The 15,662-nt window shown below is 41.7% G+C and overlaps 1 protein-coding gene across 1 annotated transcript in view; it reads right to left on the bottom strand.

Annotated features, from left to right (window-relative positions):
• Positions 1–1,230: 1,230 nt before the first annotated feature.
• LRP11 (LDL receptor related protein 11) overlaps positions 1,231–15,662 on the bottom strand; it is a 42,312-nt gene continuing 27,880 nt past the window's right edge. Inside the window, 3 exon segments of the mRNA XM_056853105.1 lie at positions 1,231–1,500; positions 2,246–2,347; positions 12,194–12,400. Coding sequence (XP_056709083.1) covers positions 1,346–1,500; positions 2,246–2,347; positions 12,194–12,400 — 464 coding nt within the window. The 3' untranslated portion in view covers positions 1,231–1,345.

Raw genomic sequence — 15,662 nt, forward strand, 5'->3', positions numbered from 1 at the left:
TCTGTTCTTGAAACAGGTGCATCTTGTACATTGCGCAGGTATCCCTTCCACCCTAAAATTGGCCCGCCTCTTTGTGTCACGTCTTCCAATTGCACAGTTTTCCACGCAAGGTGGTCAGCGACCGCGGGAGCACTTATGTGGCTAAGTTCTGGAAAGCTTTCCTAAAATTGGTTGGGGTGGAACAAGGACTGTCAAGCGCCTTTCATCCCCAAACAGACGGCCAAACAGAACGGGTGAATGCTGTGTTAGAATGCTACTTGCGCTGTTATGTTAATTACCACCAAGATAATTGGGTAGGACTGTTGCCCTTTGCTGAATATGCTTACAATAATGCTGTGCAACAGTCCACTGGGTTAAGCCCTTTTCGAGCTGAGTATGGACAAGACTTCAGCCCCATCAGCCATGTTGGTATGTCAGGGGAGGAGGGAGGTGGAGATGTGGCTGACTGGGTGCACACGATTCAGACAACCTGGCCGTGGCTGATAAAAAATCTGGAATGAGCCAAACGTAAATATAAGGCTCAAGCTGACAAACACCGTTAGCTGGGTAAAGAGTAGGGGGTGGGAGATTTGGTTTATCTGTCCACCAAGAATCTACGGTCAACCTGCCCATGCGGCAAACTCAGTGCCAAATATGTGGGTCCGTTCCCCATTTCCTGGATCATCAACCTGGTGACTGCAGAACTCTCACTCCCAAAATCGCTAAGGCGAATTCATCCCGTGTTTCATGTCAGTCTATTGAAACCGCCACTCCCCGGAGTGGCATCCTGAACCACCGCCTGAGGCACCTGGGTGGGGGGGGAGGAGCATTTTGAAGTTGCAAAAATCCTGGACTCGCATATCCATCATGGTTCTCTCCAATACCTAGTTCGTTGGAAACACTTCAGTTCTGCTCAGGATGAATGGGTGCGCTCGCGCGATGTTTCTGCCCCTCGCCTGGTCCACGAATTCCATGCTGCCTACCCTCACAAGCCCTGTACCGTGCTTATAGTTTTCATTAGTGTCCATTTGACTCTTAGCTTCTGTTAACCTGTGGATTTTCCAATAAATCAACTCTCTTTTGGACTACTTGTCTACGGATGTCTGTTTATGGGATTATCATGGGACTAGAGCTGACACCAACACAGAACATAGCATGTTAGATTTGCCTCATTCACCAAGCATAGGAGACTCCTACAGCTGTGGCAGAGGAAGCCATACTGTGCACATCTAACTTTACCGTAGATCTTAAAATAAATGTTTTGAAGGTAGTAGCTTTTAAACATGAGGTTTTTTTTTCTTTAATGCAAGAGGCACACCATTTCGGGAAAGCTTGAGGAAGGAAAGGAAGCAACCTGAATCCTGCTTTACAGATACATCCCATTTATGAGGTAATCTGATTCCTCAGACATAATGGGCCGAGCTTTCTTCAGTTTCTTTCTCACTAAGTGCAATCGGCAAGCTACCATGAGCAGCAGCAAAGCAGTGATGGCCAACCCTAAAGCCAGCGGTAGGACAGCACCTAGAAAAAGAAGTCAAAGAGTGTCAATAGTGGAACTCCTAAAGAAAGCAAGTAAGCAAAGCTAAACATTTTCAAACAATGGGCTACCCAGCCCTCTCTGATATGAAATGTTGTCTCTGTGCTATACAATGAATAACAGCAGGTTAACACTACGGGTGGCCATGTTAAAGTGCTACTGGGCTTTTGTTTTTTCAACAGCAGGTAAACAGGAGGATTCTTGCTTTGCAGAAAGTAGTTCCACATCTTGTTGGATGCCTTCCAAGTAAGAAGGCCAGTTTTCATATTACAAAGTCCACAGGGTGGACAGACATGCTCTGGGAGTTCTGTGCTGAGAACGTAATCCTCAGGCAGGTTTGATTTGGACCGGGACTTCAGTGCATGGGCTGATGGGACTTAAGCCTCCCTCTGGTAACATTTTCACAACTTGAAATGGACCTGGGGAGCAAACTAGGCAGAATATTTTTTTAATGCACACACAAGATGCAAGTCATTTTTGTATTGTCTATTGTTATCATTCTTGCAACAGTTTAAAATCAATTTAGAAAACTGAACCCAATATAAGCTACATCACTCATCTCCCATCATCTCTACTAGTGAGACCCAAGGCTTTTAGTATCAGGGAGGCATGCTTTGTTTTTTCCAATGTCCTGTTTAATCTGAGTGGGGGGAAAATAATTGTGATCTCATTCATTAATCTAGCTCTCTGAAAAAGAAAGTGGTTAAAAAAACACAGCAACACAATTACCTGTTTCTGGAACTGGGTGGCTCTTTCCAGTTTGAGTGCTCTTTAACACCACAATGTCATTTTTATTCTTATCATCTGTATCTTTCCCTGAGGTTCTAGAAACTGGGGAAAAAAAACAGCCAAAACATAGCAATAATCCTGCCTCAATAACTTCAAAATAATTTACACTATAGCAAATCTGTTAATTTTATACATGATTTCAGTAATGATAGCATTTAGAGCTGGTTGCTTTTTCAAAAAAGAAACTGGTTTGGAAGCAGGGAAGCAGAACTTTTAAAAAATCATAGGTATACTGGACCCAAACATATAAGTATTCCTGATATTCCCAAATACTGGTATGGTATTCAGGGTTTTTTTCAGGTTTCTGAAGTTTTTGGGTCCATTATTCCACATGAGGAAACTTTCTGGGTGGTGGTGGGGTGTTTTTAAAGATACAGGCAACAAAATTGCAGTGGAGCTGCTGGTATCTGTCGTTTAAATAACTCCCAAATTTCAAGAAGATTGGACCAAGAGGTCCAATTCTATGGGCCCCTGAGCAGGGTGTCCCCAGCCATCCTCCATTATTTCCTATGGAGGGAAAAAAATAAGAACATAAGAAAGGCCCCGCTGGATCAGACCAAGGTCCATCTAGTCCAGCAGTCTGTTCACACAGTGGCCAACCAGGTGCCTCTAGGAAGCCCCCAAACAAGACGACTGCAGCAGCACCATCCTGCCTGTGTTCAACAGCACCCAAAATAATAGGCATTGCTCCTCTGATACTAGAGAGAATAGGTATGCAGCATGACTAGTATCCATTTTAACTAATAGCCACGAATACCCCTTTCCTCCATGAATATGTCCACACCTCTCTAAAAGCCTTCCAAGTTGGCAGCCATCACCACAACCTGGGGCAGGGTGTTCCACAATTTAACTATGCGTTGGGTGAAAAAATACTTCCGTTTATCTGTTTTGAATCTGTCACCCAACAGATGACCTTGCGTTCTAGTATTTTGGGAGAGGGAGAAAAACTGTCCACTTTCTCCAAACCATGCATAATTTTATAGCCCTCTATCAAGTCTCCCCTTAGCCGCCTTCTTTCCAAACTAAACAGCCCTAAGCGTCTTAACTGCTCTCCACAGGACAGTTGCTCTAGTCCCCTAATCATTTTGGTTGCTCTTTTCTGCACCTTCTCAAGCTCTGTAATATCCTTAAAAAAACACCTCCAAGCTGCTTCAAAGGCAAAAGCATGCTTGCAAGCAGCAATCACTGCTCAAATGTCTCCCATAGAAGAACCAACAACAAGCCCAACAGAACCACTGCAGAACTCGGTAATCCCAGCAGAAGCAGAAGCCAATGTGCCAAGCCAAACAGAACCAAAATCAAACTAGAGAATTTCTGCAGTGGAAACTCAAAGTTGGGGGGGGGCACTTTTGCAAGCCCAACAGGACCAATTGCAGTGTGCAGATGCCCAGCAGAACCCAGGACCTTTGATAGATTGAGAGAGGAGTGGGCAGGGAATAGAATGCTGAGACAAGCCAAACTAGCCTGCATCCCCACCTCCTGATGCTGAGGATTGGATGGCTAGAGAAAGCCAGAGCTCTGATTGGGCAAGGAGTGCTGTGTATCTGGCTGTCCTATTCAGGCTTGGTTGCATCTATTGGTTGCTCAATAGAAAGTACCAAACATTTATATGTCCAGCATTTTCTCACTTGCTTTCCTGGACAGAAAGCACGAAGAGGAACACTGCTGACTGATGGAAATGAAAACTGTTTGATGGGACATTGCCCCTCTTTCCCTTCCCCCCATGGCTACGGGTCTGGTTATGTCACAGTAAGATCAGTAAAACAAAGTTAATGAACATAACCTGAGAATGCTAACATGTAAAGAGCAGAGCTGACCAAAAAAGAATGATGATCCTGCAGCTGGCTAGGACCAAACAAGACAGTACTTGTACTGTCCTAAACATAGTTAGACACTTCTAAATCCATTGGAAATAAATGGTAAATCCATTGGAAGAGTGTAATTGTGCTTGGGACAGCACCGTGAATTTGTAATCTTCCATTTTAATTTTAACTTACAAACATCCTTGGGGGACCCAGAATTGAACCAGGGCACTAGCATGAGGGAACATCTCGCATGTAATTTTCCTAGCCTAAATTGCCCTAAGGAAACTCTTGCTTGCCCCACTAGAGAGAACAATGTACAGTTAGCTTCTGAAAAGTTTTCCATTGAGGAAGAGGACATGGCTCAGTTGTAGATCATTTGCTTTGCATGCAGAAGGTCCTGGGTTCAATCCCTGGCACCTCCAGTTAAAAGAACCAGGTAGCAGGTGGCGTGAAAGTCCTCTGCTTAAGACCCTGGAAAGCTACTGCTGGTCAGAGTAGACAATACTGACCCTGATAGACCAGTGGTCTGATTCATTACAAGGCAGCTTTGTGTGTGTACAGGACACTAGTTAAGCTCTGAACGTTGAATTTACCCCTCAATACCCATCTCCTGAGTTCAGAAGTCCAGCTGGAGTGAGAGGGTGTCTTCAGTCTGTTTGTTTTGTCCTCCTAGACTGGAGCTTAACAATGAATCCCATGGCCCAGAACTCTGTAAATCATCAAACAGATCCAAGGGAATTACCATCCTTCCAAGAGGCTCTGAGGGCTCCAGACTGTGCAGGGAATTCCACACACAAACTTCACAAAAGCAAAATACGAGTGTGTGTTTTGCATGTAATTTCTAGGCAGTGCAACACCAACCCAAGATGCCAACAAAGACAGACGTTTTATAACAATGCTGTAAGTACAATGGTAGCTTTGTAGAGAGAACTTATGTTCACTGGCAGACATTCTGGCTGCCAGAAATGGATTGCCATGGCTGCGGGCGTTGACAACTGCTATTGCTGCATTGCTTGCCAGAATTTGTTGAACCAACAAAATGCTGCTATTGGTAGCTAAAATTAGGGTATGTGTGTTCACATTTAGATGGCATGATTATGGGAAATTCTCCTTTCTTTTGTCAGAAGTTGTAAAGAAACGTTTTGTGTGGAGATGGTCCTATCAGAAACAACATAATTATATCCCTGTAGATGGGTTCATTTGGGCAAATTTCCAAACAGAAGTGCCCAGGTTTCCCTTGATATGTATAGAGTGAACATACACTGCAAAATGTTTACTGCTGAGTTACCTCAGGAGCCACTTCATTTCAAGAAGTGTGTACTGTCTTGAATGGGGTATGAATGATGAAAAAACTATAATATGCATCTATAAGCACTAAAAAAAATTCCTTACATGCTCCCAGAAAGCACTATAAAATTGATTCAACATTCCTATAAAAATCCACATACATCTATTAATAGTGAACAACAAAGAAGTACTGCTTTGCACGTAAGTCTGTGTTAAATTATCAGCCTCCGCATCCATAACTGGCTACTCAAAAGAAAAGACAGTATTAGATGCTGCTTTAAGGCTAAAACCACAGCGTCGATGTGACACGACTCCCACAAAAAATGACTTCCCCGTGTCAAGCTGCCCTTCTCTTTTGCCCCCCACCCCCCCAAAAAAAGACATGGGAGATTGCTTACCTTGCTCCCACTTCACCTCATTGTCCACTGGCAGCAAGAACACAAAATGGGGTGATGTTAAGCCATGGGATAAGTTGTGTAACAAGAACAACAGAGATGAGGAAATTGACTTCGGCTATTTGATCAGCAGCCCTGCACTGAGTATTTCATGTAATTCCATCCTCAAACAAATGCACAACTAGTGTTCTGCAGCAACATTTTCCTGCTTTTTTATACAAAATGTTACGACAGTAAAACCAAAGTGGGGTGTGCGAAGGACACAGGATGCTCTTGTAAATAAAACTGGGAATGTTTGTTGGATAGGCATTATAGAAACGCTAGTACACATGGAATGTATTATTTAAATACCCCATTTGCTGGCTTGGGCAGTGATCACTGGAGATCATGACAACAGGAGTAATAAATGTGCCTCAATTGCTGTAGATATCCTCTCAATAGACAGGGATGTCCAAGTTTTTCCAGTAGTGGGCCACTTAATATATGAGGCTCTGTGTAGTGCATCTATCCCGAATCTTAGCCACTACTTCAGATTTGACAACATCATCATCCCTGAATGTCAGAGTCAAGAGGGTCCAGGTTTAGTGTACAAGTATTCGACATGACTCAAACATGATTTAAGCACATTGGAGGCTTTATTCATAGCAATTTTCCTTTTGTCAGCAATTCTTCACAATGCCCTGGTTTCATGATGTAATTGTAGTGGAACTAAACCTTAATAGCTCAAACTTTTTTAAAACTAAAAATCTCAGGTGGCCCACACCCTGGGGTCAGGCAGGCTGCATTTGGCTTGTGGGGCCACATGTTGGATACACATGATTTAATAAGATGGGTATCTATGAAAAGAAAGCACAGTGAGATGTTGGAAGGACAGAGAGAGGACAGACGGACTCTGCTGGAGCTAGCTGAAGCACCTTGGAAGGTACAGAATCTCTCTCTCTCTCGGAGTCTGATGTGAGGTAGCAGATCTGCTGTAGTGTAGGTGTGCCTCTGTGGCTCCACCTGTGCTCTACCTTTATACTTCTATAAAAAAATGCCATGAGTCTCCAGTGCTGTCTCCTCCAAATAGGACTAACAAGGATATGTGCCAGAACTTCTTAATACCTGGTAATTTGTTTCATTTATATCCCACCGTTCACCCAGTGGGGTCCCAAAGTGGCTTAAATTGTTATCTTCTCCATTCTATCCTCACAACAACCTTGTGAGATAAGTTAGGCTGAAGAGTATGTGACTGGCCCAAGGTCACCCAGCAAACTTTAATGGCAGTGTGGGGATTTGAACCTGGGTCTCCTAGATCCTAGTCTGAAACCCTAACCACTGTACCTGCCTGGCTCATTTGGTCTCTCATCTCAGACTAGAGGGCTTAACTACACTGTTTCCAGGTTTATCCCTGGATCTGACAGGGTCCTGCCAAGCCAATGTATACTGGTAATCCCTCCCTGCAAAGACAAGAGGGCTTTTCCTCCCCTTTTGAACTGGGCATCACACATACCAGTACACCAACCCTCCTTATGGCTCCCTCTGAGTCTGTGATTTGTCAACATATACATAAGAATCCATTAACTAACCCTTTCAATCATCCCTCCTCCTTCCCCAGAGCGGAGGGAAGGTGAAAACACCCATCAGGAACTCTCCCAGATGAAAATATTTTATTTATTTTATGTTATTTATAATCCACCTTTCTCATGCAGAGTCAAGGCAGATTACCCAGTGTAAATCAATGAAACCAACAGGATGAGACATCTATAACGCAATGTAATAGAACTGGGAATGAAGAAATCTGAACAAAGCCCCTCTCTTTGTGTCAGTTTCCCACCCATCTGAACAGAAGCTCTGGGGAGGAGGTATGAAAGGCAAACTACATACTGAACTTCTTTTCAGTCCCTGACTCCTATTCCAATTTTACAGAAAGAGTCAAACAGGACTGAGAATTGGAGTGAGATAATCATTGTCCTAGATGGCCATGGGTAAAAAAAAAATGATAGGAATTTTTTTTATTATAAAGATAATAACTTCATTAATATTCTAAAACAATGTGATGTATTAACAGAGAAACTAGCCCCAGATATTTCCCCACTGTCTTCCTTCCTTTGGAACATCTTACCCGAGAATCCAGAATTCAAACTCCCTTGCAGAATAAAGACAGATAAACAGAATGATTATCATTATTGGATTAAAAATAATAATAATTTAGAACCTCTAGAAAATTTTTTGGTAATGAAAGAAGTTAATATTACCTTTATAGAATATTTACAAATGAAACATTATTGGAATAATTTAAAAGAAAAAGCATTAACTGAAATTAGAGAAAACTCTGAGTTTGAGAAATTAATACTTCAAGATAAAGCTTCAACTTCAAAAATATATGCAATTTTAGTAAAAGAAAATTTAAATCCAACATTAGGCTATAGGGACAAATGGAACATTTATTTAGATAAACCATTGAGCGATCAAGAATGGGAATATATTCTCTCAAAGGGATTGGATTTCTCAGTTAGCTTGCAAATAAGATAAAATCTAATTAAGATGGTATATATGTGGCATTTAACTCCAATTAGAATAAGTAAAATCTACAAATCAATGAACGATAGTTGCTGGTACTGCGATAAAAAACAAGCAGACTTCATTCATATGGGGTGGAAGTGTGAGAGAGCTATAACGTTCTGGACCGAAATAGTGAAATATCTGTCTGTTGGAATGGAGATTGATATCCCATGTAAACCTGAGATACTTTTGTTAAATTTAGCCCCTAACCTAACTAAAGATAAACGATGTATGGGGGTACCCATGATAACTGCTGCTAGAATGAATTTTGCCAGGCATTGGAAACAAAAAACGACTCCAAAGATAGAGGAATGGTTGGTTAAAGTAAAAGAAATATATGTATTAATTAAGTTAACAGCATATCAGATACAATGAAGCTAGACGAACTATGGTTACGAACTGTAAATAAAATGGAAACTCTTATAATCAAGGGTGGGAAAGGACAAATTTCTGCGATGACAGTCTAGCTATTTTAAAGAAGACTAAACCGTGAAGCTGTAATATAGAAATTCAGGGTGTGTTTTCTTAAGTTTACACTCTCTCTCTCTCTCTCTCTCTCTCTCTCTCTCTCTCTCTCTCTCTCTCTCTCTCTCATACTATATATATATAGTATGTTATATATATTATATATATATATATAATTTTAAATTATGAAGACTGCTATATGTTTTTCTATATATTTTTTTTTTGCTATTGTTAATTTTATTGAATAAATATAATTTTAAAAAAGAGATAATCATTGTCCTACATTCTGTCGTCAATTAATACATTTTCTCATGTTCTTACATCTTCATTTTAACACATGCTGCTTAGAATGATATTCATAGCAACAGACTAAAATGAAATGAGCTTTTCAACCATTTTTACAGTGCTAAATGTGATGTACCTGGAAGCTAACAAAGCTTTTAAATCTTAATCCAAATCCTTTCAGGTGTAAATGTGATTATCACTGGTGTGGTCTAATAGTTAGACAGTTGGACAAGGATCTGGAAGAGCCACATTTGAAGCCCCACTCTGCCGTGGAAACCTGTTGGTTGACCTTGAGCCAGTGACACACTTTCAGCCTAACCTACCTCACAGGATTGTTATTGTGAGGATAAAATGGAGGAGGACAGAATGATGTTGTGAGACAGTTTGGATCCCCACTAGGGAGAAAAGAAGGACATCAATATCTAAATAAATACAGATAAATAAATAATCGACATATTGTGTGAAACTTTTGTGTGAAAATGTAGGAAATAAAATGTAGCCTTTCTACTCTTCTCTCCATGGGGATACTCCACCATCACAGATCACCTTGCTCTGATGTTAAAGGATATCACAAATTGCTGAAGACATGAGGATTAGGCTGTTAGACCTTGTCAATAACATTTATAGTTTTAAAACAATAGTGACATTTTAAATCAATGTTATAATATCTGAAGATTTGTACATTTTGACATTTACTGATTATTTCTAAGATTCTAGGCAGCCAAATGTACTTGTGGTTTATCAGAAAATATCCAAAATGCTTGTCCCAGGAGGCTTGTTTTATCTTCTACAAACCAGCCAGGATAAATGTTGTCCTTTTACCAGTAAATGATCATTTGGTAAATGTCAATAAATGTCAGAATTATATGATATTTCTTGCTGGTTTCTAAAAATCATTAGAATTACCTGTAAATATCAACATTCATAGAGAATTATGACATTTACCTTTGGATAGGAAATGTCAAAAATTCCTGACACCAGTAAATTTCAAAAACTATCATTTTATTATTTTCATCTCATAATTTACACACTCCTTCCCACCAATGTTAAGAATTACCATAAAAATCAATATTCAGTGGATTTCTGATACTTAATGTTTTATCATCACTGGCTTACTCAGAGAAGACCTTGTAGTTTGTAATTATGTTGCCTGACTTGTAAAAAGAGAATGCAGCTGCTGGGGTTGCTCTTTAAAGAGGGGATTGCCAGGTTAGAAAACTACATGGTAACTTTTTACCCTTATGCAACTCCCCCAACTTTACTCACTTTGAGAAAAAGCTACGGGTCCCCAGGGGACAAAAGACAAGTGGGAACAAAAGGTAAATACAAAAAGAAGCTTTGAGTGACAAATTTTGGTAGAAGAACTGCATGAAAAGCAAAATACCTCCTTCCATGGCAGCGTTCTCCTTTAAACTGCTTCCCAATTCTATTTTTAAAAAGTGGGAAATGATGAAACTAAACGTAGTACACAGCTAGGGTTGCTAACCTCTCGGAATGAGGAGGATTGTTATAGCTGCTCTGTGGATTCCCTGGTACTATAGTACCCTAAGAGTTCCATTTCCAGATTATTACTCTGAGCTTGTACTCATTCAGCAAGGCAGTCAGATTCCTGAAGGAAATTGTTTTCATTGCCTTTGCAGCCACCGTAGATGAAATGTTGGCAAGTGCCTATTAAAGCATCAAAATGCCAGTGAGGGAAGTGTGCTTTTCAAGGGCCAGCAGCTGGGGGCTCCGAGCATTGCTTTGTCATTGTAAAAATAAACAACAAACATAGGGTTAAACTTGCTTCTAAACAGGGCTGGGGGGGGGGAGGCTAGGGGACAAAATTCCTAAGGCCCAAGTCAGCTAGAGGGCCCTTGAAGCCAGCATCAGACTGCAGTCAGAATTATGTTTCTAAGGGCATACTTTACATTATTACCTGAACCACTGTAAAAAGGAGGGGAAGTATTAAAACAGGAGGGCGATTTGAGTGATGTATTTGTCATAGCCTGATGCAGAAATCAATCCCACTGAACTGATTGGACACTTTGAAATACGTGTACACAGGATTACAGCCTCATTTTATTACTGTCATCGCTGGTGTTCAGTATTGATCCGGCCATGAAATCCAGCTATTTGTTAGCTTTGAACAATATTCCATCCCCTACCACAAGCATGGCCAAAGAGGGAGGGAAGGCTGCACCCCTGCCAGGGAGCATTGAGAGGTCGCAGCAGAGCTGCTGGGGCCATGGGAGCAGCACTGCGCAGGTACTGAATGGCTAGTGGAACCTGGCACAAGTGTGGGGTGATGATACCACTTGCCAGCACCAAGTTCTACTAGCCACTCAGTAGCTGCACACCTACACAGAGCTGAAGCCATGGTGCTGTCTTCACCTCCTCCTTCTGTGACACTCAGTGGTGGGGTTTGGGATTATTCCCCATGAGCCACTTGTGGCTTTCAGCAAGCCAGGGTGCAGCAGGGTGAACTCTCTTGGCCTGTCAATAAATTCCTGCCAAATGGCAAGAAGATTTTTACCACTCATCAGGGCAGTCAGGTAATGAAAACTGTGGTAGAACATGTGGTAAAATGGTTGACTGCTTGGTGTCTTCTTCAGCCTGTCACATTAGAAAAGATGGAGGCCTGTCAAATTGTACCATCCAAGGACTACTTTCTGCATATACTGAATTCTACAACGTTTGATCATCCAGAGGTAGGATTTCCCCACAAAAAGCTCCAAAATAAGAAACATATTTTGAAACTGTAAGAAAAGGGTGTGTCAGACCATTACCAATACTTTCTTAGAATATGTCATCCTGGTGATATATTCAATTAAAGTTGTTTTGGCCATTGTGTTGTTCATCTTCTGTAACTATGTCTGAAATAACTAAACAAGGAACAGTTCCTTGAAATAAGAAACAGGTGGCATCCCCATCTAGATGTGCAAAGTATGTTTGTGGATGATGGTTGCTTAGCATAAAATGCTACAAAAACAGAAGAGTGACTTCTTAATGTTGCAGTGGTTTAACTGCAACCCTCCAGGCAGATTATGTCTAGGCCAAGATTTATAATCTGGGTACTAGTCTGAAAACAATGGATGATTCAAGGATTCTCACGTGGTTAGTCTTACCTGGAAAAACCCCAGCAGGTTTTGTTCCCTTTGTTCCCTGAGAGGGTGATTGGTTGGTCTGGTCGGCATCAGGTATGTGATGGCTTACAGGAGTTTTCTGGGTGATTTCTAATGAGAGTTCCTTGTCAGCATCTTTAATTAGTCCCATGGCATGTTGCTGGCTAGAGCTCACGGCTGTGTGAGTTATCATCTTTTGTCCAGAATTCACTAAATATTTGGAAATTGAAAGAAACACAATATATCAGTTCAGAAAAATAAGGATTTTTACTGATAATAGGAAAACTTACATGCTGTAGTCTAACAAGCAGGAACTGCATGGAGAAACAGAGTTTATGTAGACAAAAAGACAGCTCTCCTCTTCTACCTGCACAAATGGGGCTGTGGTGTAGAGGGTGGGGGCATTCTGCTTTCTGCACTTGGAAAACCTATACTCTGCACTGCATACACAATCCAAAAGAAATAGGCCATTACCACACTAAACCATTACCACACAGCATCCTCGTTGTCGATTCGTAAAGTCTGGCTACACATTCAAATTTTTTGTCCCCGTGCTGGCTGTCCCTCATGCTGGCTGTCCCCTGTCTGCACTTTCAGGAGGGGAAAGCCTTACGTTCCCAGGGGAGTGAAAATTGGAGGGAGGATCATTAATAATTTGAGATACATTACTGGCAGAAAATAGCGAAGACTTGAAACGACTACTGCTGAAAGTTGAAAGAGAAAGTGCCAAAGCAGGACTACAGCTGAACATTAAGAAGACAAAAGTAATTACTACAGGAGAATTACACAACTTTAAGGTTGACAATGAGGAAATTGAAATTGTTGAAGACTTTCTATTCCTTGGCTCCATCATCAACCAAAAGGGAGACTGCAGCCAAGAAATCAGAAGGAGATTGAGACTGGGAAGGGCAGCCATGAAGGAGCTAGAAAAGATTCTGAAGTGTAAGGATGTGTCACTGGCCACCAAGATTAAGTTAATTCATGCCATCTTATTCCTATTACTATGTATGGGGTGTGAAAGCTGGACAATGAAGAAAGCTGATAGGAAGAAAGTAGATTCCTTTGAAATGTGGCATTGGAGAAGAGTGTTACGGATAACGTGGACTGCCAAAAAAACAAATCAGTAGGCTATAGATCAAATCAAGCCCAAACTGACCCTAGAAGCTAAAATGACTAAACTGAGGCTGTGGTACTTTGGTCACATTATGAGAAGACAAGAATCACTGGAAAAGACAATCATGCTAGGACAAGTTAAAGGCAGCAGGAAACGAGAAAGACCCAACAAAAGATGGATTAGCTCTATAAAGGAAGCCACGGCCCTCAGTTTGCAAGATCTGAGCAAGACTGTTAAAGATAGGGCATTTTGGAGGACATTGATTCATAGGGTTGCCATGAGTCGGAAGTGACTTGATGGCACTTAACACACACACAAACATTAGTGATAGTGCCTATGAATAATCAATCAGTCTCAATTTAGAATTGCACCACAAATTCACTAGGGTACCTGTGCCAAATTTTTAAACAGGGCTTGGTTTGCTGATGGTGGGGTGACAGCACCGCTGATGTATCCTGCCTTGAAAAAGTTAACGGTGGATTTTGACACAAGTGTGAACACAAAAAATACAAATTTGCTGCTTAGATGGGCTGACGGAAAATACAGGGAAAGAAAGGAGGTGCAAAATGTTCAGTGCAAAGCCGATCTCAAACACAATTAACCATGCAAAAAACTGGGAGTAAGGGCAGCATTGAGAACAGACATGAGAGCCAAAAGAACAATAGTTGGGTAGAGCAATGAGCTACTCTCAGCGGGGAAATGGTCTCGTCAGCACCAAGAATAATGTGCAGCTGGTCATAGTAGAGGCATTTTTTGACACTATTACCCGAGATGTTGTTATGTGCCACGCTTCTCTTGTACTCTCGCCGGAGAGCTTTGGTTTTGGTGCAGCACTCAAGCGCAGAGCGGTGATGTCCCTTCCGCGCCATCTCCTTTGCGATCTTATCAAAAACATCCAGGTTACGGTGGGTTTTCTGCAAAGCACGCTGCATGGAATGCTCGCCCCAAATGGCCAGTAAATCGAGGGTTTCTCGTTCCCTCCACGATGCGCCATGAACATCCGCGGTTCTTTGCAAACCGGACATCGCGGAAAAGAAAGGTGTTCAAACGTGCTGTGCCTGATGGAAGTGGTCCCCTCAACAGCAACGGCAACTTGAATGGGGTTGGACAGGCGACCTCACAATTAATGCCATTGGCTCCCACCCGCAAGCAATCAGCTTAAGTCAAAAGTTGTGTAAAGATACCAAACAGTGTTGGAAGTTGAAAAAAGAAAAGATAGGACACCTGGTGGTCACCGCTGATATTGCAGAGAAGTAGGTGGTGCTGACAGCGAGGCACCAAACTCCGGGAGCCAATCGTGTGATCGGGGGTGTGGTTATAACATCATGGGCGGGCTAACAAAGCAACCGAAGCAAACATTTCTTCATGGGCATCCCAAACAGTAAATGCGTGTTAACAGGAAAGAACAGTTCAAAAGTGGTTTGGGTTGCCATGCATTTAACGCGGTTTAAACTGAACATCCTGGGAAAACCCGGAGCTGCAACGAATAAACTAAAATTTAATCCGAGGAAAAATTTATTTTAAACCGCAGCAAATCCCCGTGAAGAATCCCCCCTTGTGATCTGGCCAGCTGTGTAACTGCCATCAGGGTAAAACACGGAAGCCTGCAGAGCCTGCTGCTCATAGATTTCGTATTCCTACCTGTCAGCAATTTTATCTCATCCATTTTGGAGAATGAAGTTTGAACCCACGGACGTCTTGCTTAAAGATTGAATCACTCATGGTACAGTCGGTGAATATAGTGAGTTTCAATTAATCTATTTGTGGTATATGATATATTAGGATTTCTTGTTTTGTTCTTATCCTGTTTGTTACCAGTATGATTTGGGGATTTATTATTTCCACCCACAGTTTGTGTTGTACCAACAGATAGCTGAAGAAGAACATCGAAACGCTGGAATTATCTAGAATTCACGTCCTATTGCTCCGTTGGATTGGGTCCACTTCATTGGACTAAGGCTTTTCATATACAGCCAGACTGTGTTAAGCGGTTTTGACGCTACAGATTTAACTTCTCAATATTGTCATATTTGTACATATGGTTTGGTAGCTTTGCGTGCATGTATTTGTTCCACCTGCACTCCGTTTTTGTATGTAGCTGTGTTTACTTGTTTGTTAATATAGTGTTTATGATATATTGAGCCTCCGTGCTGCTTTATATAAGCTACGCTGTTGCAGCACAGGTCATTTTTGGTTTGAACCTCTTGATACTAGCTGGAGATCTCCAGCTATTACAACTGATCTCCAGCCGATAGAGATCAGTTTACCTGGAGAAAATGGCCGCTTTGGAAATTGGACTCTATCGCATTGAAGTCCCTCCCCTCCCCAAACCCTGCCCTCCTCAGGCTCCACCCCAAA

Source organism: Euleptes europaea, chromosome 7, assembly GCF_029931775.1.
Source record: "Euleptes europaea isolate rEulEur1 chromosome 7, rEulEur1.hap1, whole genome shotgun sequence".
Classification (NCBI taxonomy): domain Eukaryota; kingdom Metazoa; phylum Chordata; class Lepidosauria; order Squamata; family Sphaerodactylidae; genus Euleptes; species Euleptes europaea.